Source organism: Chelonia mydas, chromosome 18 (genome assembly GCF_015237465.2).
Source record: "Chelonia mydas isolate rCheMyd1 chromosome 18, rCheMyd1.pri.v2, whole genome shotgun sequence".
NCBI classification, from domain to species: Eukaryota; Metazoa; Chordata; order Testudines; family Cheloniidae; genus Chelonia; species Chelonia mydas.
Genome location: NC_051258.2, coordinates 17,762,206 through 17,787,804, shown reverse-complemented (window position 1 = coordinate 17,787,804; position 25,599 = coordinate 17,762,206). Strand labels below are relative to the sequence as shown.

General features: G+C 44.4%; 1 protein-coding gene across 3 annotated transcripts in view; it reads right to left on the bottom strand.

Moving 5' to 3' along the window:
• Positions 1–11,597: 11,597 nt before the first annotated feature.
• SKI (SKI proto-oncogene) overlaps positions 11,598–25,599 on the bottom strand; it is a 144,730-nt gene continuing 130,728 nt past the window's right edge. Inside the window, exons 4-7 of one of the 3 annotated variants that reach the window (XM_043531650.1) lie at positions 24,909–25,177; positions 23,644–23,945; positions 20,626–20,856; positions 11,598–19,752 (exon numbers count right to left, since the gene is read on the bottom strand). In XM_043531650.1, coding sequence (XP_043387585.1) covers positions 19,705–19,752; positions 20,626–20,856; positions 23,644–23,945; positions 24,909–25,177 — 850 coding nt within the window. In that variant the 3' untranslated portion in view covers positions 11,598–19,704. The remainder of the gene's footprint in view (positions 19,753–20,625; positions 20,857–23,643; positions 23,946–24,908; positions 25,178–25,599) is intronic. The other 2 variants (XM_007070173.4, XM_007070174.4) reach the window with 2 other exon arrangements.

Here is a 25,599-nt window from a genome sequence, read left to right as displayed (position 1 = left end):
GCACTCAGACAAATGAGACATCCCCAAGGTCCCAGTTTAGAGCTGACTCAACAGAAAACTCGCACGCAAACGAACCTGACGCTCTGACCAGCCAAACAAAACATCCGTGCGGCACCAAACAATTGGACTAGATCAGTTGAATACAGGGACCTATGGAAACTTTTTTTCCCTCCCAAATGCAAGTCTGTGGGAATTTGCATTGCAGTCAGGTATACTTAGAGTGCACATAAACCATCTAATAAAAATTCCACTGAAGTGTACGTCATACAGCTGTGTTTTATTATATTTGCGCTCCCTTCCCACTGACAGCGCCTTTATAACTGGATTACTCACATATCATCATTAACTCTGACACTCCTGGGTTTTTACTGCTTCCCCGCTTTCTATCATCTTCTGCAAGTTTTATCCCTTCCCTGCAGATGTTCTGAAATGTATTTCTTTTAATATCCTTGCAGCAGCTGTACATGGGAGTTGGGGGGGGGGGGGGGGGAAATATGGGTTGGATGCCCTGGGCTGCAAGATAGGCTCACGTAATATTAATAACAACACCAACAACTACTCTGCTTTTTTGCTTAGATTTCCCATAGACACAGGGCTCTGTCCATGCAGGTGTTGGTGTGGATGTGGGGGGAGGGCTGCCTAAAAAGACCCTGAAGATTAAAATGTATCAAGCTATTGTCTAGCCATAGCAGTATAATTGCATAGCTATTTGGTTGTGCAGCTGTTGCCTTCTGCATTGCTGTCAGTCATGTTAATCAGGTCTTCACCCACTATTTGGAACCAACAGCTTAGAAAGTTTATGTGCAGTTGCCCTCTGTCTTGCACGGCGTATCAGATTTAAGTATCCAAGAAAGATTCCTCTCCTTGGTCCTATCTGGGATTTTGGAATAACCAAAGCCAAGGGAGTTATGGAGTAATCCTTCCCAGATTTTACCGAAGACCCAGAGCATCCAAAGACAAGCAATCTGCATATTGTTTGTACAGCACCTAGACCACTGGGGTTCTCATTCTGAGTGGGGTCTTTTGGCCCTATGGCAATACAGCTAGTAAATGATAATCACGCGTTACTTCTCCAGCCGGAATGGGTTTCAGCAATAAAACATTTAGTTCTTCATATTAATATTGATTTAGGGCCCAATTCTGGTTTCACTGTGACTGATCTAGATTTGGGATAACTCCATGTTAGCCAGATAGTAGTTGAAGTCCATGGAGTTTTCACCACACATACGCTAGTGTCACTGAGAGAAGAATTCAGCTCTTCGTGAATTCCTACATCGCTCCCGTACCTTTGGGTATGTCTGTGCTGCAGTCAGGAGTGGTGACTGGGGCATGTGTAGACCGAGCCAAGCTAGCTTTGATCAAGCCAGCTCGATAAAAATAGCAGTGTAGTTGCAGTGGGCATGTGTGATGGCACAGGCTAGCCACTCAACTAAGTATTCAGGGTCGCAGGCAGGATTGTGCTAGGGTAGCTAGCCTGCCTTGCCACCCATGCCTCTGCTCCTGCACTGCTATTTTTAGCAAGCTGGCTCAATGAAGTGAGCATGGGTGCTGCAGTCATTCCTACTCTTCCACTTGTGTCTGCACAGCATTGATCTAGTGGGTAGGACATTAGGATTTTGACTTGGCACTCAGGAAACCTTGGGTTTATTCCTGGCTCCCCCATTGACCAGCTAGGTGACCTTGGGCCAAGTCATGTCACTTCTTTCTGCCTCTGTTTCCCTTCCTGCCCTTCGTTTGGAAAGCCTATTTAGACTGTAAGCTCTTTGGGTCAGGCACATCCTCCTGCTAATGTTTGTACAGCTCCTAGCACAATGGGGTCCTGATTCCATTGGGGTCCTCTTGGGGCTGCTAAAATGCAAATAATATACAACAATAACTTGCCAAGCAGTGTATGTAATATTACGTCCTGAACTGCTGCTTTCATGAGATAGAGCTTCCCAGTAGTGCTAAGAAAGAAAATAGTTCTGTGTTCAAAGGTTGAGTCCCGTGATGCCCCATTTACTGGTGGGAGAGGTGCCCGTGCTTTGCTTTTGGAGGAACTCAACAGTGATAGAATTGGCCAAGTGCACTTCTGTTTTTCAGCCGTAACTAAGCGAGTGAAAATTATACTTGTGGTAAAGGGGAAGTAAGTCTGTGGGGAGCATAGCTCCAACTCCAAATAGTCTGAGCAACCCAGTTAACCCCTTGATGACCACTTTATTACAATACTTGCGTGGGGCAGAATGACCCTCTCAAAATTCAGTTACTCCCAATGGGTTTCCTAGTCATTAGCATGAAGCATTGGCTGCTCTTCAGAATATTTGTTGGTGCATCTATAGTCCTTCAGTGGCTGGCTGTACAGAACACTGCTCAGAATTACTTCTCTAAATCTGGGTTTTGTTGCCAAGAAGATGGCATGAAAATGCAGTCACTAGAAGAAAATGACTTTGAGTGGGAGAAAGGGCTCAACTCCTCAATGCATCACTCTGTTTTGTTCCATGTTGGGATGCAGTCCGGCTCCTCAAAGGGTCACAAGTACAGTTCAGTCTGCGTTCAATCACAATAGGAATTCCTCTGGAATTATATGGCCACTTCCGCCTAAAGATATGTCCTCATGCCTAATCATTGTTATACCCAATGCCAAAGGAATTTGTAATGATTTGTCAGTTTGTTCAGTTTTCTCCTTTGATTATACTTAGTTTGTCTGGTATTTTAGCTGAACAATTTTCCTGCTCTTGGATTTTCTGCGCAAACTGAGGTGTTAAAGTAATATATTGATGAAGTAATAGGTAGTGGTGACCACTGCACATATTGTATCTGCAGCCTCATCGGCAAGTTGCTAAGAAAAGGACTATAAAATCCAGGGCACAAATGGGATGTTGTGGGGCAAGATTTTCACAAGTGATTAGTAATTTTGGGTGCCTTAATTTCTGGGTCCTCAACTGGAGACAATTTAAAGGGACCTATTTTTCTTAAGGTGCTAAGTAACTGTCACTTGAAAAACCAGGCTCTTGTGACTGTGTCCCCAGTTGTGCATTCAGAATCACGAGCCGTTTCTGAAATCCTTTCCCAGGGCATCAAATGAGATTGGCATCCCCTGATACGCAGCTATGACTGGTAACTTAGGAATTTTTTTTCTGTGTTGTGTTGATGTTGCTTCCAAGCAAGTTAGCATCAGATCTTGATGGCAATTGGGTTGCTTCCAGATGCCTGCCAAAACTTACCTACAGCTCAGAAATCAGCCTGAACTTAGGGGACATCTGTCATATGCATCAAATACGCACCTCGCTTCCAAAAGATTTAAGCTTAGGATAGCGGGGGAGGCAAATGAAAAACGTAGTTCTTTTACTCCATGTATGTGTCTGCAATCTAGGTCAGTTTAATAAAGGCTCCCAGAATCAAGTATAGCCAGATAAACTTGGGGAAGCTGAGCAGGGATGATCCAAGTGTAAAGTGCCCTGTAAGGCTGGAAAGCTAAACACCACTTAGATACAGACTGTGGAGATTTCCATACTGTGGGCCAACCTCTGGTTGCCAGGTTCACCTTAGCAGACTCCAGAAAGAGCAGGGCCCAATTCTGACTTCAGTTTAAACCTGCAGAAGAGCTAGGTCCCTCTTTCATCCTGAGCTGGCATTCTGGGACTTGTATGCATGCACTTCCTGCCATGACCATGGCAGCCAAATGCTTTGCTCTCCATGCTTCGGCCAGGAAGGCCACAGCAACACAAACTACAGCTCTGCTTTGGCACAGTATATGTGCAGTCAACCTGGAGCCGTTTACATGGGCAGAGAGCACTTTGGCCTGATCCCATCCTCCTCACTCAGACCAAAGGCCTTGATGACTTCAAAGGGAACCATCCCTGAGTATGGAAGGCAGAGTCAGCCTCTTTGGCTCATCTTGTGCCAGTTAACACACTGGCAATTAACCTGAAGCATAGGCCAGTGTTTCTCAAATGTGGCCACCAGGGGCTTTTCTTATGGCCACAGCGTCCTGGCCGGTGATTTGGGGGGAGGAGGGGCAAAGCAGCGGCCCCTCCCCTGGGGCCACCAATAGGTGCTGGTCCCTGTCCTCTTTTGGAGCAACAAACATTGTAGAAGCAGGCAGCCAGCATGACTTCCCCACCTTCCTTGGGAGGGTGAGGCTTGGGCTTCAGCCCTGGGGTGGTGGGCGGCAGACTCTGGTCATGCGGCAGCAGGCCCCGTCCCCCAGCCGCAAGGCTTCCGGCTTTGCTTTGGGCTCTGACTCTGGGTTCATCCCCCGCACATCGCCCCTGGCCCCCGCTGCCTCCTCCAGTCCCCATCTGTGCAGCAGGACTCCAGGGTCCCGCCCTGGGCTAATCCCCGTCGCCCCTTGGCCCTCTATCCACCTCCCCATTTAGGGCGTAATTAGTCCTCCAGCTTGCCAGGGCTGAGTAAGTCTGCTGTGAAAAGTCATATTTGTATGTTTGTTAATACCACTTTTCACAGCCTCCCAGCTAGCTAGCAAGTCTGCTGTGAAAAGTGATATTAACAAATATACAAATGTCACTTTTCACAGTAGCAGACTTACTAGCTAGCAAGTCTAAAAAAATAAAAAGCAACCGAAAAAGCAAAACATGTAAAGCACCTTATTTGTGTTTTTATTCTGTTTAGGTTCAGTAAAGAATAGAGACAACTGTATTTTATTTTTAATGATTGAGTCTGCAAAAAAAAAACCGCTACATAAATAAATGACAATGATTTGGACATATGTGCATATTTATTTGCTTTTCCTAAAGTTAATTAAGTATTTTAGGACAAATTGTCAGAGCGGCCACCAGCAAAAGTTGGTGGCTACATTCTGAGCCCACCCAAAAATTTGTTGTGAGAATCCCTGGCATAGACCATGTTCTGCTGTCAACTATGCCAGTGTAAATCTGGATTGATTTCAGTGGAGTGAGTCTGAATTTGCAGCAGAGTAAATGAGGTCAGAACTTGCCCCCGTATTCCACACTGAAAGAAATGTACAATTGCATGGTAAGAAAATGAGCTGGTGAATATTTTAAGGGGAAGGGAAAGTAACTCCTCCTCCCTGCAAAGTAAGAACAGTTATTTTATTTTTGAAGACATTTTCTTTTTCCAAAAATACTAAAAAGTTCCAAGAACAAGGCAAGCTGGTGTGCTGTTAAAAACACAGCCAGTCTTGCTGAAAATAACTGGCAACTCAGTTTCTGCAGGCCTAGTTCTTAGGATTTTATCTCAAGTAAAATATTAGAGGTTTATCTAAGCAAGTGGGGAGAGGGAGGGTGGGGAAGAGACCAAAGTATGCTTGACATTTGCATACTTGACTGGAAATGTCCATTTTCAGTACAAGGCAGATAATTTGAGTATTTTATATTTTAATTTTGGCTTGAAAAAAAAATTTTTTTAAAAAGGTGGATAGATGAAGGGAGCTGCAGGTGGATTTGTGTCTGTAGGGGCAGAGCAGGTACACAGGTAAAGGGACCAGTATATGGAACTGTGTACGTAGACAAACAGATGAAGGGTCCAGTCAATTGGGAGTGGAGATGGATGGAAAAACCCTATTTCACTGAGGTCGTGGTTACTTGTGTGTTGTCCTTAATTTGGCAGTTGCATTTTCAGGCCTCTGAGGTGCCAATCCCACAAACACACACATGCTTAACTTGAAGACTGTGGGACTATTCATGTATGTAGTTGAGCACTTGTGTGTTTGCAGGCAGAGCCTTAATCCGCATTGTTGTTTGAATAAAAATATTGACTCTCTGTGTTCTGGCATTCGGAAGCATCTGTGGGTCAATCTGTCTCGGTTCTTTGAAGTGGAAATGGTTGCAGACTTAGCTTTATGAACTAGAAGACGGGAGTCATGCAGTGACCGATGAGTTCAGTTTCTCTCCATTCTCTTATTTCCAGGCACTGGGGTTCATATATAGGGCACATAAAATTAAATGAAGAGAGCCCTCCTGTTACATTAGTGTGTGCTGCCACGACTCTGCTCCACGGCCTAAAGACAACCCCACATAAACTCCTGGGCTGGTGCACCTGGTTCACACCAACCCTTTGCTTTTAGCAAACACTGACATGGGTACGCTCTCCCCGCTGGCAGCTGGGGGAAGAAAGGATCTGCTCAGTTCCCATTACTCCTAAACCAGAAATGTCCATTGGCGTCACAAGTGGCTTGTTCGTTTAGTTATAGAGCAGGGGCCGTTCCAGTGCATGAGCTTTGCTCTCTCTGGTAATTATCACCATAGTCCTAGAGCACTGCAGAACTAAAAACATTCAGGTGCTAAAAGCTCAAGGGCTGTGATGAGGCTAGGGACATTAGCAAAAGAGAGGAGAGGGGAGAGATGAGAGGCCTGGATCATAAGAAAGAGAAATCGAAAAGCCTTGTTGTTCTGATGGCAATTCCTTTTGGCCTGTGGGGGGATCATAAATACAATGGTTGTGAGAGACTTGATGGCTAAGGGGGACTGTGTCTTTCTCTGCTTCGTCGTTGGTTTGAATCCAGCTCTAGCTATGCCCAAAAGTTGATGCCTACCTCGTGGTCAAAGTGAAATTAGTTTGCAGGCTTCAGAGCAGTTCCCACTAGACACATGTCCCTGTTGCTAAAAAATCACCACCATAATTGTGTTGGGAATCTCAGCAGACAGTGCAGGATGGAATGTGCCATAGACACGAGATGCTTTGCTCCACCATGTTGGTGGGAGGCAGTGTGTGTGGGAAGTTACACACACTCTCTCTCTATCTCTCTCTCTATCTATCTTTATGAGCCAGCTCTTCAGGTTAGGTACCAAAATAAATTGGGTGCTGAGTGCTTTTGAAAAACTGCACCCAGTTGTGGTGGCTGATCATTTGAAAGCTCTAGCTACCTAAGGTAGTGCTCAGGGCCCCCCCATTCCAGACTCTTTGAGTACCACCCAGTCTGCAATATAGTTATCCTACCTACACCCCCATGACGGAGGGTAGGACTCCCCTTCTGTAAAATAGGGATAGAATGAGGCCCAGCCACGGATTAAGTGATTTGTCCAGGGTCACTCAGGAAGTCTGTGGCAGAGCAGAGAATCAAAGCTAGGTCTCCCATGGCCCTGGCTAATGGTTACACTGCAAAAAACGAGCCCAGCAGCTCAGAGACCTCATACTACGGGGCTAAAAACAGCCGCATAGACATTTGGACTCAGGCTGGAGCCTGGACTCTGAAACCCGTCGAGGGCTCCAGCCTGAGAGGGAATGCCTACACTTCAAACAATAGCCCTGTATCGTAGTGGTTCTCAGCCGGGAGTCTGGGACGCCCTCCAGTGGGCCCACGAACAGGTTTCGGAGAGGAAAGGGGGACCGCCAAGCAGGGCCAGTGTTAGACTTGCTGGGGACCAGGGCTGAAGCTGAAGCCTGAGCAATGTAGGTTCGCTGTGGCGTAGGGCCCCAGGCAGTTGCCCTGCTTGCTGCTCCCTAATGCCAGCCCTGGCTTTTATATGCAGAAACCCAGTTATTGTGGCACAGGTGGGTTGTGGATTTTTTGATAGCATATTGGTGGGGGCCTCAGAAAGAAAAACATTGAGCACCTCCTGCGTTTGGGCTCTTTGGGCATACCAGAAATCTGCATGCACAGTTTTGTATATTCTAAGACATACACGCCCAGTGACAACACAGGGTTGAGCATTATTGCAGAACCTTCTCTGCGTCATATCCCAGACAGCTTAGCAACAGGCTTCTACAAGCACCATGCAGGCATAGACAATTGTTTTGTGCCCCGCTGCTGAGCCCTATGACAGTATAATGCAGGGTGGAAAACACACACATGCAATTACTTTAGCTGCAATTTCCCTGTGAAAAAGTAAGTCCATTTTCTGTTGAAAAGCAAGAAATGTAAATGTACATAAAAATTAATGCTCAATAAAAAAACAAAAGAAATAGAAAAGGGAAAAAAGCAGAAAGAAGAGGATGGAAACATATGTTAAAGTAATTTGTGGCAACTCTTCTTATGGTTTTTCTGAGAAATGGCAGCAGAATTTCCACAGCTCTGGGCCATTTCTTAGCATACCCTTGTAAAACCCTGGAAAAGCCAGAGAAGGATCAGCAGGATGGGTTTGTTTTTTTGGTTTTGTTTTTATTCTACCTTATATTTCTGACTCATCCTTTTGTTTGTTTGTTCCCATTCCCTCCCTCCACATCCTGGCTGGTAGCAGTGGGCATAACTGGCATGGGCTGAGTAGGCTGGTGAATGCTCCGGTGAAGGGTGGAATTCCCCACAGGGTATGGGACAGCAGTGCTGGCATAAGGGGACCAACCACACCGTGACCCCATGCACAGAGCATTCACTTGATTTCTTCTTTGTGGTGGTGAGAGAGAGAGTGTGTGTGTCACACACTCACTCTCTCTCTCTCACTTATTTTCTGGCTCTTGCAGGTGGCCTGGAACTGGAATGCTCTTTGATTATACTAGTATCCAATATCTATCATTTTTAATCAACCTAAATCATCTAAAAAAAGAAAAGGAGGACTTGTGGCACCTTAGAGACTAACAAATTTATTTGAGCATAAGCTTTCATGAGCTACAGCTCACTTCATCGGCTGCTGTAGCTCACGAAAGCTTATGCTCAAATAAATTTGTTAGTCTCTAAGGTGCCACAAGTCCTCCTTTTCTTTTTGCAGATACAGACTAACATGGCTGCTACTCTGAAACTAAATCATCTAGCCGCAGTACTTGCACGTGAAAGCAACTACTAATGGGACAGAAAGTAAGGGACCCTAGTCAAAGGCAGAGTTTAGGGTTCAGAGTTTAAATGCATGGTGTTTTCAGAGGGCTGGAACACAAACTATGCAGTGCTGCTGTCACTGTGTACATTGCTGCTCACAGCATGGGTCTGGGGGTAATATAGTGTGCCTGAGGCATACAGGCGTAGCAATAATAATTCCTAGCTCGTATATAGTGTTTTTCAGCAGCAAATCTGAAAGATCTTTACACTATTCTTATCCCCATTTTACAGGGTCACCCAGGGGACCAGTAGCTGACCTGTGAACAGAAGCCAGGTCACCTGAGTCCCAATGCTATCAGCTGACGGGATGTTCAGGAACAAGCAAGCTTGGAACCTGGTGAGAATCCATTAGGGCTTGATTTTTTTATTTATTTATTTTACATGTGGCGAGAATGCACAGCACCTGATAGAACCAGGCCATAAGACTTTGATGACCTGCCTAATTACATGTGCTGCAGCTTAAATCTGGGCTAGTGGGATTGGGAAGAATGCCTGCCTAGCAGGACAGGGGTCGCAGGCCATTTATAAACCTGCGTACACCACAGTGAGCAAGGGCCTGCCCGAGAAAGGCACTGAGTTGCCTGAAAGAATGGAAGTTGGCCACCTGTGAAAATTCCAGACATAACATCTCTGAGTGAGCCTCCTAGTCTTAACAGTGGGGATAATACGTCTTTCCCTCCTAGTGCATGTCAAACCCCCTAAACTCTCCCCGCCTTCCCCTGCCAGTGAAAAGGGTTATGGAGGATGCAGATTATGGTTATGCAGTGGCTAATCCAGACCCTGTCAGACATTAGGTTTATTCAGGGGAAGACGCTGAAGTCTTTGGGAACACTGGCCATTGTGGGTAGGGAGTTATAGTTCCAGAAATCCTATAAAGAAAAGGAGTACTTGTGGCACCTTAGAGACCAACCACTTTATTTGAGCATAAGCTTTCGTGAGCTACAATGAAGTGAGCTGTAGCTCACGAAAGCTTATGCTCAAATAAATTTGTTAGTCTCTAAGGTGCCACAAGTACTCCTTTTCTTTTTGCGAATACAGACTAACACGGCTTCTACTCTGAAAAGAAATCCTATAGCAGCTTTGCTGGACCACCCCAGAGCCAGTTTGCTGTTGGGACAAAGTGATGATATAGTTAAATTTGCAGAAGAGAAAACTGAAGGAACCATGTGTGCAGAGCATCCAATGTCACACAATCTTTCTCTTAAATGCTTCTGTTTCCTAACCTAGACAGCTACAAGGCCAATATAACTGCTAAACAGCTGCTCATTTTCTCCCCTCTTAGGAATCTTAGAGCCAAATTCTGGGCACTCTTCTGCCCTAAAATGTCCTTCCTGTTTCTGGTGTTAAAGGTTTCCCTGGACTTTTGAAATACAGAACTAGAGTAACACGCACATCCTAAACAGAGGATAATGGGGGGCGGCGTGTATGGGGAAAACAGCACTGTGAGCCATTGGGGAAGAGTGCCCAGATTTGCGGAGTGGATGTGTAATTGGGGGGGGATCGCAATCCGCCTTCCCTTAGTGCTAAAGGGGAGGGCTATCCCACACCACAGTCCTAGTCTGGAAATAGAGGAGAACCAACTTTCATGCAGAGGGACTCTCAACCTGGTTTAACAATGATATATACACACAGGCGTTACTTCATCTAACATTGTGTGGAAGGCAATCAACTGCCCCGGGGGCACAGGAAATGTCCTACTTGAGTATCTTCACTGACCATACGGACTAGCCAGGACCCTGGTTTTTAAATCCTTCTCTGAAAGATCCATACACAGTAGACAACCTGTATTGGAATGCCATTTACCTACCTCAGGAGAACAAGGCGGGGTGGGTGGGATAATTGGCCCTATGGTTCTACGAGTCTAGGTATATCAGGATGATGCGTAGTCTCTTAATTCACTCCCTCAACCATCTGTCAATAGCAGTCAGTCAAGCTCCTTACGAGGTGTTGGTGGGGCATGTTTGGGTGGAGATTGTGAGGACAAAGTTGACCAATGATTGTTCTAAGTGCAGCAAGGTTCTCATTGCATTTCTCCCATCACCTATTTTAAGCCCTTTGCTAATCACTGATCTGTGCAAACTCCCCTTCCTTCATTCCCTCCTACCTCTTTTACTGCGAGCACATTACACCCAGCCTTTTGTTATCGCCAAGAGTCATGCACTAGCCTCCTGCCTCACTCTCTCAGCCTTTCCCTCACTGCCTTAAAGATAGCCTTATCACCTGAGTTTTGGGCATGAGCCTGAGTCCCTTTAATATTAGAGGAGGGGAGTGGCTTTATGATAAGGGAAGGGTCTGCTCTTCAATGTGTATCTTGCTCCCTTTTAATTCAATGGGAATCTTTTGCTGAGCCCAAACCTTGCATCACTCACAGCTAACCGTGAAGAATGGTAATCTTAGTAAATGTTCACCAGGCTGGAGTGTGCCCTGTCCTGTGTTTCCACAGCACCTAGTGTAACTGGGACCTTTGGCACTACCATCATAGAAATTCACTCTACTGCACAAGGCACTATGCCGCATATGAAGGGAGGGGCTTTTGAGTGGTGAATAGGATCACATTTTTGAGCAGAGATGGGCTGGTGTGACTATTATCCTGACAGAAGCGAGAGGGAAATGCTACTGAACATTTCCTGATGTGCCGACGTGTGAGAGAGAGGGACAAACCCACAGGCCTGAATGATCAAGAATGACTCCTGGTTTTGGGTGCCCAAGTCACAACATGTTAAAGGAGCCTGATTTTCGGTCACTTTCTGAAATTTTAAGCTAACGAGCTAGGTTGCTCCAATGGGAGGTAGGTGCCTAAATACATCTGAGGAGCCGGGCCTAGCCACTCTTGAGAATTTAGGCCACCATGCCAGTACTGAGAGATTCAAAGAACGTAGCTTATCGATGCTTGTTTTCTGGACAAACAATTTTATTTTAGGTAATGCGTCTATACACTGTACATTCAGTCACTGTGGTATATAAGCATAGCTATTTTCATACATAATCTCATAAAGTCCTTTATTTTACAATATTATCTGTTTCAGAGGAGGGGATGTGGAAAAGGGGATGTAAAAGGACTATCAAGGTACACAGCGAAGTAGATAAATATGCCAAGCTTTTTTCTTTTCTTTTTTTTTTAAATCAGGCATTTATAAACAAGAAAGCATACATTAATTACATAAAAATAGTTCTAGAATAGTAGAGTAAGTCATAATATTGTCATTAGCAGCAGCATAGGAGAGACCAGGATAACAAAATGTGCTGAAATGCTATTGGCTATTATAAACGTATAGATTTTTTTTTCCCCCTCAATTGAAAGAAAAAAAAAAAAAGTCATTTCTGTGAATTCGTTTGATTTTAAAAAACAAAAAAACACCTCAAAAAAACACAACCTCCCTCTAAAAGACATGAGCTGATGGGGGAAGGGGGACGAATCAACTTTTATTTTTTTAATAATAAAATACTTTACAATGAAAATAAGGACAAATAAAATGCAAATGACGAAAAGTTAACCCACATTGAAAACTTGCAAAAGTTTTTTTTTTGTTTCGTTTTTCCTAACAGACAGCAAAAGTTCTTCTTAGTTAAAAACACAACTCATAAAACAAGACAACTACCAGGTAAGAAAGAGTTTTGAAAAAGTAAACACCATATACACTTATAATACAACAGTGTAAAATGAAAAAAAAAAAAAGAAAAAAAAAAGTATTTACATGTTGAATTTACTTCTTTATTTTTTTACATTGGCTAGTTCTGTTTGAAAAGCAGAGTATTAGGTATACTAGTTAGCTGCTCCATAGATATGAATGTTATTGCTGTTGGTTTTTTTTTTCCCTTCGTTAAGTCTTCTTTCAGTATAGAAACAGTGAGTAATTAAACTGAATATACAATTATCTAAGTAATATATTTTTAAGTATCGGGAGAGTCAATAGCCTGTATAAAACACCTCTTCTCCCTTTTAACTTCTTAAAGGAAACTAAATGGCAAATACAAAGGGAGGAGATGCAATCTTACAATTCCGAGGCACCCTACTGACTTGGGTGCGCATGGAATGCAGCCGTGGTCAAAGTAAGAGCAATCCCATCTCTGAGGGATTTACTTCAGTGCAATGTTGCATACGCAGAAATTACACACAGAACTCCCTCACTGCGAACAACCATCATAAAAGTTTCTCTCACAAGTATTACCACCATTATCAACAGATGTTTTCTAGAATCAAGTGGCTGTGGGATCTTGAAAATGCCCCGATATCCCCTTTCCCCGATACATTGATTTATAATTCCTGCACAGAAGTTCTGAGTTAAAAAGAAAAAGACATGCTCTTCAGCAATGCCAAAATTTTACTATTTGCTCATTGCAAAATGTATTTTGGAGAGACAAAAACAATCAAACCCCACATTACAGAACTCTCCTATTAACGAGTTGCTGGTGTAGACAGTTTGTTCCCATAGTCTTCTTGCACTATTGGGGGTGGGCTTCTTAACTTTATTTCGCTGCATCGGTTTAAACCTTAATTTAAAGTGATTTTCTAATAGGTTGTTTCCTCCAATTTAAAATAATCCTACTTAGTGCTCGATGTTAATTTGAAACACAGTAAAGCTAGCAGTCAAGAGATTACACTCAACAGATTTATTGTAACATATCATGTGAAAAATCTAAACTTTTAAAACCTAATGGCATGCAGTTTGAATACGAAGAATTTTCTTCCTTGGTGTTTCTCGATAAAGCTATTTACGATCTTATTTTTCCTTCCCTGAAAAAAATGCAGAGTTCATTCATTTTTGAGGAAAAAGACTTCATATACACAGGAGAAGTTATGCCAGTGAATAAATATACATGCTGCATAAATACAAGGATGAAATATATGAGGTGCTGCAGGTAAGAAGGTTGTTTTTCCTGGATGAGACAGGTGGAGGCTTCAACACGCTGCAAATTTTTGTTAGGTCATAAGGAAAGAGACATTCAAAGGTTAGACGAAACAATACAAACATTCTGCTTCAAAGAAGCCAGCATGGTGAAAAATAACAGGTTTGTTCTATGTGTAATTTCTTGACACGGCAATAGAGCACAGCATATGAGAGACCTTCTAAAAATCTGCAACACTCAGCTAAAGCTAAATTATTTAGTTTCCCTTTAAGAAATAACTGAAAAATACAGATGTGGAAATCATAAGGCTGAGAACAGTTTTATGCATATTGCATAACAAACCCTTTACATAAGACAGTAATAATGCCCATTAATGAATATACATATGGCAGAGATTTTAATTCCATGCATATGATTTTTTTTAATAACTGCAGAAAAAAATACAAAGAAGCAAAAAAACAAAAACAAAACAAAAACCCAGCCCCACATAAAAAAATACCCCTGCATAAACAATGTTCCTTTTGCATTGCACTTTAGAAGAGGAGATTTGCACCTTAATTCAATCTCCACCATCCCAAACACACAAGGGCAAAATCCCCTGTTTAAACAGACAATTTTAATTTCCATGTAATTTACTTGGTATAACAATTTGCTCCCCACAGTTCTGCATTGTCCCCATAAGTTGATTCCTTTCATATACCTTCTTTCTTTGTACCTAAAACATATATGAATTTTACTTCCCATTAATGCTCAGAGTTACAATGGTTATTATAATGGATTCAAGCAAACAGCTCTTGTTTAAAAAAAATTAAAAAAATCTTTTATTTCTCTCTAATGCACTGTAAGTAAATACTATAATTTTAGGATTGGCAGCCGCTTTTTGTCTACTGGGAAATAATTTTCAAGCTTACACAGTTTGCATAAATGTCCAAAAAGAAAATAAAGATTACTAGGAATGTGCTTCACTGAGAGAATAACTTCTGTTTATAATGATACACAGGTTACCCCCCACCCTCCTTTTTTTTAAGTTGAAAAAAAAGTCAGCATTTCCTTTACGAGATGCTGAAAGGTACATCAGCAGCCCCAGGTCCAATTTTCACCATATGCCTTTAAACTTGGATGCACATTGAGATACGCATGTGTTTTTTTTATTAAACAATTCCCTTGTTCAGTAAAGCACATGTGTATATATATGATAAATACATGGGGAGAGCCCAAATCTCCACATCCTTCCACTTTGTCGATGTGTACAACTACACAAAGCGAGTGTAAAATACTGCTACTAGCATACATATATGGAAAATCCTGATTTGGTAGCTCGGTCCCTGGTCTGCATTCACTTTGCCTGGGTGTGAATGATGACATGACGTGCCAGGCTGTGGAGAATCGGGTGGATGTTTTGAAGTCTTTAAAGCACGGTTCAACCTAGAATAATCAACCTGTAAACTTTACAACTGTGGAATAAAATGCAGAGGAAGATTTTGACAAAGTGCAGTTCTTTAAAAAATAATAAAAATAATAATAAAAAAGACAAAGTGATGTAATGCTGCATTTTTATTCCAGGGCTGCGGCTTGGATCCCAAAATTAAAGTAATTTCTATTATTTAAAAAAAATAAAAGATGTAGCCTTATTCACAGCAGCAGAAGTGTCATTCTTAGTTTTCTGTAGTATCTGGTGTTGCACTGTCCTCGGGCACAGTAATCCTGACAGACGATGCTGAGTAGGTAAATCAATACTGAATTTATGACAAGATTGTGTAACAAAGATGAGTTCTCTGGAAAACTGAAGTAAAGATTTCAGAATGACTGTCTCTTTTTTGCTTATCTTTCAACCAACGTAAGTTCATTCACTTTCTTTCTTCTTCCATTCTTTTCCTAAAACTGAAGTGCTCTTGGATGAAGTGAGTCTTTTGAACACCTCAGTTAATGACAGATATCTTTAAAAATTATGGCGTGATTTACAAACACTGAAGTCAATAAGGCTGGATTTATCTCTCTCTAGCATACACTCTCCCCACACAGGCACTCCCCTCCATCCTCCTTTCTTCCTGGATTTAGTAGAGGAAAACGAGGATCGTTCATCCTAAGAAAAAAAATCAACTTTGAAAAGCACTCTGAAATTCTCATAGAACCCCATGACAGTGTTAAAACTGTGATGGCTTCCTAAGGGGTAGAAAATTGCTGATGAAATGGCAACATCACCAGAGGGCTTCTACAATAAGAATCCCAAAGCCCGTAACAAGTCCTTTAAAAATTGTGCATCAAGGGTGGGTGTTTTTTTTTTTTTTCAATTCTTTTGTTTTGCTTTTAAAGGTTCGTTATAAAAAAATCTCGTTAATTGTTTTAATACCAAGTCTGTATAATGTCATCATTTTAAATAGCTTATAACAAAAAGTTGGGTGGGTTTTTTGTGTGTTGGTTTGACATTCCAAAGTCTTCCAGCAAGCACAAGAACAACGTCAAAGCACTGCCATGGCGGCTTGCCTTATACTCTGGTCTGAGCTGGACGATGCTGCTTGCTTGAAGTTTGCCAGTAGAAAATTTGCAGTGGACTCAAAAGTATTTAGTTTATAAACACTCTGTGTGGTATAGGCACAGTAAGACGTTGTGCTATATGGATTGAAAAAAAGAGGTGTAAGTCAGTGCTTCTGTTGTAAAGAGTAACATCTGCCCTCCAACCAATAATAAAGTCCATATTTATAGATGTGTGCAGAGCAACACACACCCACTCACACATGCACATACACCCCCCCACACACATCCTCCTTTACTGTGCATATATGTTATTCTGTATATGGATTAGATGATGTTTAGTTCTCAATGTCATTTGCTGTGTTCTCACTGCTGGGATGATTGCTTGATTTAGGCCACAGTTGTTCCTGAAGTTCCTTGACCACTTTTTCCAAGTGTTCCCGAGCCTCCCTCTCATGCAGCAGGTCAGCTCGGAGCTGTTCCCTGTCAGCCTCGGCATGCTGAAGCTTAACCTGTAGGTCTTCAATCTAGAGCAAAGGAAATGGGTGGGGGGAAAACACACCATTGTAGTTTGGGTCCATTGTGTCTTCAGACAAGGACTAGATCATTTCAGACCAATAACACGAGTAATTTATATAGGCTCTGAAAAGAGTGACGTACCCTCCTGCTGCAGGGGATAAGAGGATCAGGAAGGAATTTAGTCATTCCTTCCCCCCGCCCCCGTACAGTTCACTGTGTGCATTATGGGAACGGTTTGCCTTCTTGGAAGCACTTCACTATTACAAGACATGGTGGACCAATGGTATGGTATGACTCTCAGAAGTGTTAGAGATAGGAAAGACCAAGCAGGTCATTTACTGAAGCCCCACCCAGTGCAGTTCTTGTGCCCATGGACTTTTAAGGTAGCAACATGCAAGGGTGTAACTGCCTGCTAAATAACTAATGTGACTAATTTCCATGCATTTTAGATGGGTTATTAGCATGATTCTCCAAAAATGCATTCTGATTGGCCAGCTGGTCACAGCCCCCCAAATCAGCCAACTGTGATCTCATCTTACACACAAGCAAGAATCCTTACACCTTTTATGTTAAATGGAAGGGACGTTGAGGACGGGAAGACAATGCTAGTAATGTAGAGGGGCAGCTGGGTTTGAGGTGTGGGGCTGAAGGAGGAAAGAAGTGACCGTCTGAAATTTCCCCTTCCCCCCCACAGCCACAGGCTGTAGCTCTTTAAGCTACTCTGACAAATTCAGACTGGAAATAAGGCCTACGTTTTTAACGTGGAGGGTAAATTAACCATTGGAACAATTTATCCAGGGGTGTGGTGGATTCTGGGTAAATTTTAAATCACAATTGGATCTTTTTTCTAAGAGATGTGCTCTAGCTCAAACAGGAATTACTCTGGAGAAAGACCAAGGCCTGGGCTACACCGGGGGTCTGACTAGAGGATCACAGCGGTCCCTTCTGGCCTTGGCGTGTTGAGGTAAATGCTAAACTGGCAGCTGATCAAGCTCATTTTGTAAGTGGCTGCTGGGCCCTAAACTGATGGGCTTCCCACACAGAAACTGGGCCAAACAGCCCATGGATCCTTACACAAGAGAGGAAGGGTTAGCACCTTCCAGGCAGGGAGGGGGTTGTATGCCGAATCTGGGGCTTGCCAGTTATGCTGCAGTGGGAAGATGAACCAACACCCTCTATCCATAGTCCAGCATCGGGCATCAGCCTGTGACCATCCTCAGCAATCCCAAACCCCCTGAAGAGCTCAGCTACTCACCGACTCAGGCCCAATAGTCTGAGTGTCTGACTCCATAACTGGCAAGTGCAAACCCCAGCATGCAGGGGTGTAGATGGGGATGAGAACTGTGCTAACTTGTAAAGTGTAACTTAGCTCAGCGGTAGAGGTAACAGAAAACATCTGCAGCCGCATGGCATTTCATGCCTTGCCTTCCTAGGGCCAAAACCAGACCTGTAATCAGCAGGTACAGGATCTTTACACCCACTCTGAATTTGGCCCTCTGGCCTAGGATAAGGGAGTTCAGAGCCCAGCTTGCCCTGCCTTTCACTAGGAGTTGGCCTCTAACTCTTTTAAACTCCTGTCAACAAGCCCAGCCCTGGGTTTATTATGTCTTCTCATGCTTGTTTGATGCTATTTCTCAGACTAAAACCTGGCAAAAGAACTGTGTTTTCTTTGAAATCAGTAACAAATTATGAAAACACATGCACACGTACATGCTCTTGCTCTCTCTTCCTGTGCAACTTTGGCAGCTACAAATTAAGGCGTAAGGACAGAGTGTGTAAAATTTTCTAAAACACTTAGGTGTGTAAGTCCAACTGACTTGCTTCAAAATTTTTAGCCTCTTAAATGCCTAAGTCCCTTTTGAAAATTTTAGCCTTAGGCTCCTAAGTCATTTAGGTGCCTTTGCAAATGTTAGCCCTCATGCTAGATACATGTAGCTGAAAACCCCCCTACTGGGGGTATTATGGGAGATGGAAAAAAAAAATTTCATCCAGAGCAAAATGCAAGAGAGGACATACCTGCAGCTCAGCAAAGCTCTATCCAGAAATTAAAGAGTTTATTTTATCTGCATGACCTGTCGCCTTGGGTTTTGTTGGTTTTTTTGTTGCTAAAGTGGAAGTCAATTGCAGGTAACGCCCAGTGCAACAGAGCTCAGTCTGGGTATGTTTAGTCTGGACACCTCTTATCAGTGAGACATCCTGAGATGCTAGGGAGGAAGCCCACATCATTTCCTGCTTCTGGTCTACTGGTTAGGCATGTCTCCGAATGGTACAATTGGACCACTCCCCTTCCCGTTATTGAGAACCAGGGTTAGATAAATTTAGGTTGTTGCTTTTTCTTTTTTCCTTTTAAAGAGACTCTTGGAAAGGCTGCAGTTTTAAGTTTTGGTATTTGGGAAGAATGTGACCTGCAATCCAGCCCCAAATGAGGGGATGTGTGTGTAATGACATGCTTCGTTAGGTATGAACTAATGTGAACACACCTATGTTGATCCATGACCCAATCCTCTAGTAGTTCAAATGCATGCTACTTATATGGTGTTTGCATCAATGTTACATGTATCTCTGCTCTGTGTAGGGCTACATCTATCAAAAATCATTATTAATCTCCCCCCCAACCGATGCTAAAACAACATAAAACTGGCCACTTGCTGGGAGTTTTGGGGGAAGGATGGGTGGGAGGGCGGGGGGAGATAGGAAGTTAGTGTGGAGAGAGGAACCGTGGCAGGAAGTCAGCTGCTTGGACTGAGAGCGAAACCTGCCCCATCTCCCTCCTGCCAGAAACTCTCTAGGCTCTCTCTAACCCATCTCCCTTATTAACCATTTATCTGCCAGATTCTTGGACTGGGAACCAGTGGGGGAGAGGGTTTGGCAGAAGGTGGTCGAGGGACTGAATAAGGCTAGATGGCAGTACAGGGGAGGCCGGTGAGTGGAGGGAATTGGGGAGAAGTGCTACTTCGGGTTTTTTGGAGAGGGTGAGGTTGCGAAAGGGTTAACGAGGGGTGTTCTTTCAATCAGGAGGGAATTAAGGACCAATCAGGTTGTTTCAGTGGGAGGGGAAAGGGGGGGCAGAGCACTGCAGCAGACTCCTCTTGACTGGTGTTTCTCACGGAAATCCAGGAGGCTGCCACTTGGCTCTCAGCTCAGCCTGTTATGCTGGGTCATTTCAGGGGGCTTGGAACAGTGGATGGCCTTGCATTCCACATGCCCTGCAAGACCAAGACACAACAAGATGACTTAAGGATGTACAGCCTCAGCTCTTGGGGCCTGTGGCTTTTGTTGGTGTGAATAAGATGTTGACTGTTTTGTTAGAAGGGAATCTGGCAAGAGGGGGAGGGGTGCATGTTTTAATTTAAAAGCTCAAAGTGAAACACTCCTGCTGGCTCACAGCGATAAGCAAAACTTCCTTCCACTGGTGCAGTCCGGCCATGCAGCCTGAGCTACACCTAGCCTTCTGAATCTGCAGGTGATCGCTAGGGAAATCCTATTAAAGAAAGTGACTGAAATCTATGGGACTTTGCCTAATACTCTCACTCGATGAAATCACCCCTGTGCAGAGGGACAGCACATGACCCATGGGGCTCAACTGGGACTGCAACGGTACTAAACCCAGTGCTGGCTCCCTGCACAGGGTGAATTTCACCTGGCAGAAATATTCTTGGCACTGTCTCCAGCTAAAAGGCCTGAGCTACCAAGTTTGGTTGTGTGTGTGACCTTCCTCAGACCTGAAGAGCATTTGCAGAGGGCCCAACTCCTGAGAAGGAAAGATGGGCTTGTGCGTAAGACGCTGGACTGGGCCTCAGGAGAGTTGGGTCCATCTTGCTCTGTCACAGGCTCCCTATGTGAGCAAGTCACCTCTTTGTGCCTCAGTTCCCCATCTGTAAAATGGGAGAAAATTCTTCCCTATGTCTCAGGATGGCCCAAATACTACAGAGGGGCCATGTAGATACCTAGATGGGCAGAGAATCTCTCTACTGGAGTCAAGGGGCATACAGGCTGAAGAAGGATGGCGCTGACTAATCCTAGGAAGTAGAGAGCAGGGAAGCTTGCATGCCGATCAGCTCTCAGAGACCTGGCCTTACCTGGGCAGAGTACTTGGCCCGCAGCCTGCCTGCTTCACATCCTTTGTCACACACTCGGATCTGCCTGGCTTGCTCCAGTTCCCGCTTTAGTCGTATCCGCGACTCATTAGCTTCTTTCATTTTCTTCTCGTTCTCAGCTCTAAGACGTTCGATCTCTTTCCTCAAGTTGCGCTTTGCCTCAGTTGCCTCTCTCAGCTTCTCCTTCTTAGCCACGCGCAGGAACTCCAGCTCCTGGAAGGCACAAACAGTTACGGAGTGCCACAGGAACCGGGGCAGCACACACAAGATTACAGCAAGGAACTGGGTTAAAAAAAGAATGAGAGAGGCTCATGGAGGTTAGGTCCATCAATGGCTATTAGCCAAGATGGTCAGGGACGCAACCCCATGCTCTGGGTTTCCCTAAACCTCTGACTGCCCGAAGCTGGGACTGGATGACAGCGGATGGGTCACTCGCTATTTGCCCTGGTCTGTTCAGTGCCTGTGAAGCAACTGGCACGGGCCACTGTCAGAAGACAAGACACTGGGCTAGATGGACTACAGGTCTGCTCATATGTTCTTAAGTGACCCTGGAAAGGAGAAATGGATCTAAACCAAAGCCAGAGATTCAAACATGGCTCTGGTTGGGGGAGCAGGGGAAGGAAGGAGAGAAGGAGGCTGAAATCTGAACCTGGTTCCAAATTTTGCAGATGACCCAATCCTTCTAATGGACAGAGCCAAAATCCTGGGCCCAAGGTACACGAACTCCAGGCTTTTAAAAAGCCAGGCTTGATCCAAATTTCTCATCTTTACTGTCAAGCAAAATGGCTGTCACCGTCTCAGGTTGAATGAAGATGAATTGGAGTTAACTCTTTTGGTGCATCCACTGTTAGTGCTGAATGCTGCACTGGCTGAAAGCAACTTTCAGAGCAAAAGGATCAAATGAGATAACTCTAATGGCCGCCCTTTATCTGCAGACACGAAACTGAGTCTGCACAAAGCGAGGACAATGCAGCCCGTGAGTGCTGCTTGTGAAGGGCAAAGCTGGCCGAGAGGCTTTCTACAGCCGCTGAAATCGAGCAATAAGCAACTCCATCACAGCTGGCCAGGAGGAAACGTGCGATGAGTGTAAAAATAAGTTACTTATTTTTAATTTCTAACATTAAGGAGCTCTGTTGTGTTAGCTATGTTTGCGTGCAGCCCTCGGGCTACTGCCAAGTCACCAAGGGAATGGATGCTCTGCTACGGTTAGGAAACCCCCGAAGTAAAAGCGAAGGTAAATCCAACCTCCGTTTCACTCAGAAAACTTTTCCCTTCCTGCCATCTAAGTTCTTAGCATGAATGACTAGCATGAAAACTGTCACCCAAGTGAGAGCTGTGAAATCAAATTAAACCAGAGGGAAATGAAAGGGAACGAACGGAGAGGAAAAGGCTAACTGGTAGTTAAAAATAATTGCGTGTGTGTGTACGGACACGTGGCCATGTTCATGTAACACATGCTTTTCAAATTACAAATATTGTAATCTTACTGCCATGCCTCAATGCCATCACCAAGTACTTCTGTTTCTCTTTGCAAAAACTGGCTGTGATCTGCCTTTTTAAAGGGTTAAATTAAATGAACTATGGCACATCACTCCCCCCACCCCCTCCCAGAAGCTGGACTTCCTGTCCGTCAGAGGCAAACCCTCACAGCGACATGTCTCTGGTAAGTAACACTCTGCAGTCGGGTCATGGGAAATTCACTCCTTTGACAATCTCACTTCCCAGCCAGGCCATTGTTAGCTCAACCCTGACATTGGGGGCGCGCATGCACGTACGCCCTAGCTCTGTGGAATCGGAAACCCAGAGCTGCCAAAATGGAAACCGAGGGCCAGACACCATCCTCTCTCCCAGTCTGACACACTCCTTTGCTTGATCAATCCTGTAAACCTCAACTTGGGTTCACCACCTGGTTTACGTAAATGGGGTTTGCTTTTTTATACTAAACATAACTGGCTTCAATGAAACACAAGGAAATTGAGTGGCAACAGAGTGAGCGAGCAGCTCTGGCTGACTAAAAGCACTGGACCTCCCTTCCCCTGGGAGCTGACCTTGCAACCTGTGATACCGAAGACTTCCTTACAGGAGCACTACATTGGTGTGAGAGAATGGGCTGTAAAACTGGGCCTAATGCAGGAGTCAATGCCAATAGGTTGGGCAGAATTTGGTTCAAATACAAATCAGGTTCATCCAGGCACCTTTCTCTTACTACGGGACTGTGACAGGGCACCTAGGTTCTAATATTGCTTTGTCTTGGTGCAAAGCCTTAGTGCAAACAAATCACATCTACATGAGAGTCACTGGCCCCCCAGACCTAGCCCTTGTTGGCTGATAGGAACGTGTGTGCCTGCTTTTGGCCAATAGCAAGAGTGTCTCTGCTACCAGCCCTCTCTGCAAAAGATAACAGGGCACTCATTGTTACAGAAAATATTCCTGATCCAGTGAACTGGGGGTACAATAACACCTAGTTACCAACTAGCTCTGCTTCAAATGCAGTATCCTAAGAGGAAGCTGGACCCTGGTTACTGGCACACAGATGTAGATAATTTCTATAGACTGGTAATCTCAACTCCCTCCCTCCCCCAGCATGCTGATGCCATGCCCTGCCGAGATGCGCCTGGGTTAGGCAATGAGGAAATTTTACATGCTTCCCAACAGACAAAAGCTCTGAATAGGCCCCTCTTTGGGAAGAGAAACGTGTGAACTTCATCGAAGTGAAAACAATTCTTACTCGGCTGGGCCCGATGAGCTTCTCAAAGGGAAATGGGGGAAGGGGTTTGGTTTTGGTTAAAAATTTGGGATTCCCTCTTAAGCAGGGGCAGGTGGCACGTGTGGAATATAGACAAAGCTCCCGTATGCCATGGATTGGCCTTTTCCAGTTTAGAACCAGAACTCCAGGGAATGCTGCTAACGTTCTGGGGAATTATTTTCAAGGCGAAACGAGCCAACTGGTTCCCCTTGGAGGTGGATATGCAGACAGTGACAACAAGTGTCCATCATTACCTGGTGCAGGCTTCGTTTAGCCTGCAAGGCAGCATTTAGCTTCTCCTCCTGCTTCACTCTCATTTTAACCACTTCATGAAGGAATTTCTCTTTGGCTTCTTTAGTATCCAGGCCGCTGTCCAGGGCCTGCCTTAGATGCTCCAGTTCAGCTTCCAACCCGCTGCTGTGAGACTCAGCGTGGGTGGCAACCTCAAAGGAGTTGCTGACATTGGCTGTGGTTTGCATCCCAGGTGAGCTCATGTCCTTCGCAGAGCTGGACGAAGTAAAGGATGGGGAGGAGAGCGAGGACAGGGATGAGGTGACTGAAACAAACAAACAAACAAAATCCTGAAGTTAACAAACATTCACAGCAACATAAGTTGGAATGGGGATGAGACCCTTTAAAAAGAAGAAGCCATGCAATGGATAGTCTTACAAATAGGAGAAAGGAAAGAAATGTTTTATGCCTTGATGTACGATGGAAATATATATCTAAGCAATGCACAGGGCTGCAAGGCTCCCATCAAACTCAGTGGGAGTTTTGTCTGAGCACAGATTTTGGGATTTAGCCCACTGAGCTCACTGGCTGCATGCAAACTCTCTGCACTCTCCATCTGGAGAACATTTCCAGTGCTTTGGGGAAGAACTGGACAGCGATATCCCGCTAGTCTTGGTGGGTGAAATTCACCCCTGTGCAGAGGTGCAGCACCAACCCTGTGTACTGCTTAAGGGCTGATTCTACCCTCGCTGAAGTTAAACTGTCACAACAGGGCTAGAGTGGGACTTAGGTAGTACATAAGTATGTGTTGGTTCCCCAAATTTCACCCTATTAGAGGAAGGTGCTGTAATGAAAATGGACCACTTAGAGACACATTTTCCCTCTGAAATAAAACTATATCCGTGTGTGTGTGTGCAAACCACCATTTGCATGGGAAAGATAGCACATGCAAGTCCCAGGGCAGAATTTTTTAGCACCAGAGGGCATGGGATCAGCCTGCTCAGCAGCACAACATGTGATGTACGGTACACTCATGTGCACAGACGTTCACCCATTTTAATGCAAGTGTGAGGTTTTGTGGCTGCATCTAATGCGTGTGCTTTTCTGTGAGTGTACACTTGGGGTGCCCTCCAGTGAAAATTTCACTCTTGTCTTGTGCCTCCATTTCTCACTATTTATGTGAGGCTGGGATTTTCAAAGGGGCCTCGGGGAGTTGGGTATCTAGATCACATTAGTTCCTTGGACTCCTCTGGAAAACCAAACCCCAAAATAAAGGCAGGTAACTCACACTTACATTCCTCCCGGGTTTCTACTTCAATCTCTGCTTCTGACTCTTTGTCTTCTTCGGTAGCAGTGACGGTGGTCACTGCTTCCGGGACTGCTGGGTTGTCTGCAGTCAGCTTCCTTTTCCGCGGCTGGACCGGGCTGCTCATTGGCTCACTGCTCCGTGACACCACTGTGGCACATGGGGAATTGCTTACAATCTTCTGCTGAGCAGGAGGCGCGAGAGCCACGTTGGGGGCCACAGCATTCTCAAAACTTTTGTAGGAGTAAAAACTGTTTAGGAAGGGGGAGACAAAGGAAAAAGGCAAAATATTCAGTCCCATTCTTGCCTTCAAAATTCCTCCTAACTAGCATCTTAGACTGAAAAAGGCCAGGTCCTCCACTGGTGTAACTGCATTGATTTCAACCCTGATTTACACTAGCTGAGAATCTGGCCCTATGATCTCCACCCATTAAGCATTCCACGCTCTTCTAAGTGCACAGAGGATTTAGACACGTAACCTCCACGCAGTTCAACAGGAATTACAGGTTAAATACTATGTACATGGAAGAAACCAGACCCTCAAGTCTCCCGTATGTTAAATGCTGTTTCCATATTCTGTCTCTGGAGCTTTATGGATTCTTCCAAGATATGGTGCTTTTACATCTAACCACCCACAACTGCCTTCCAACTTTTGAGATTGCACAGCCTGGAG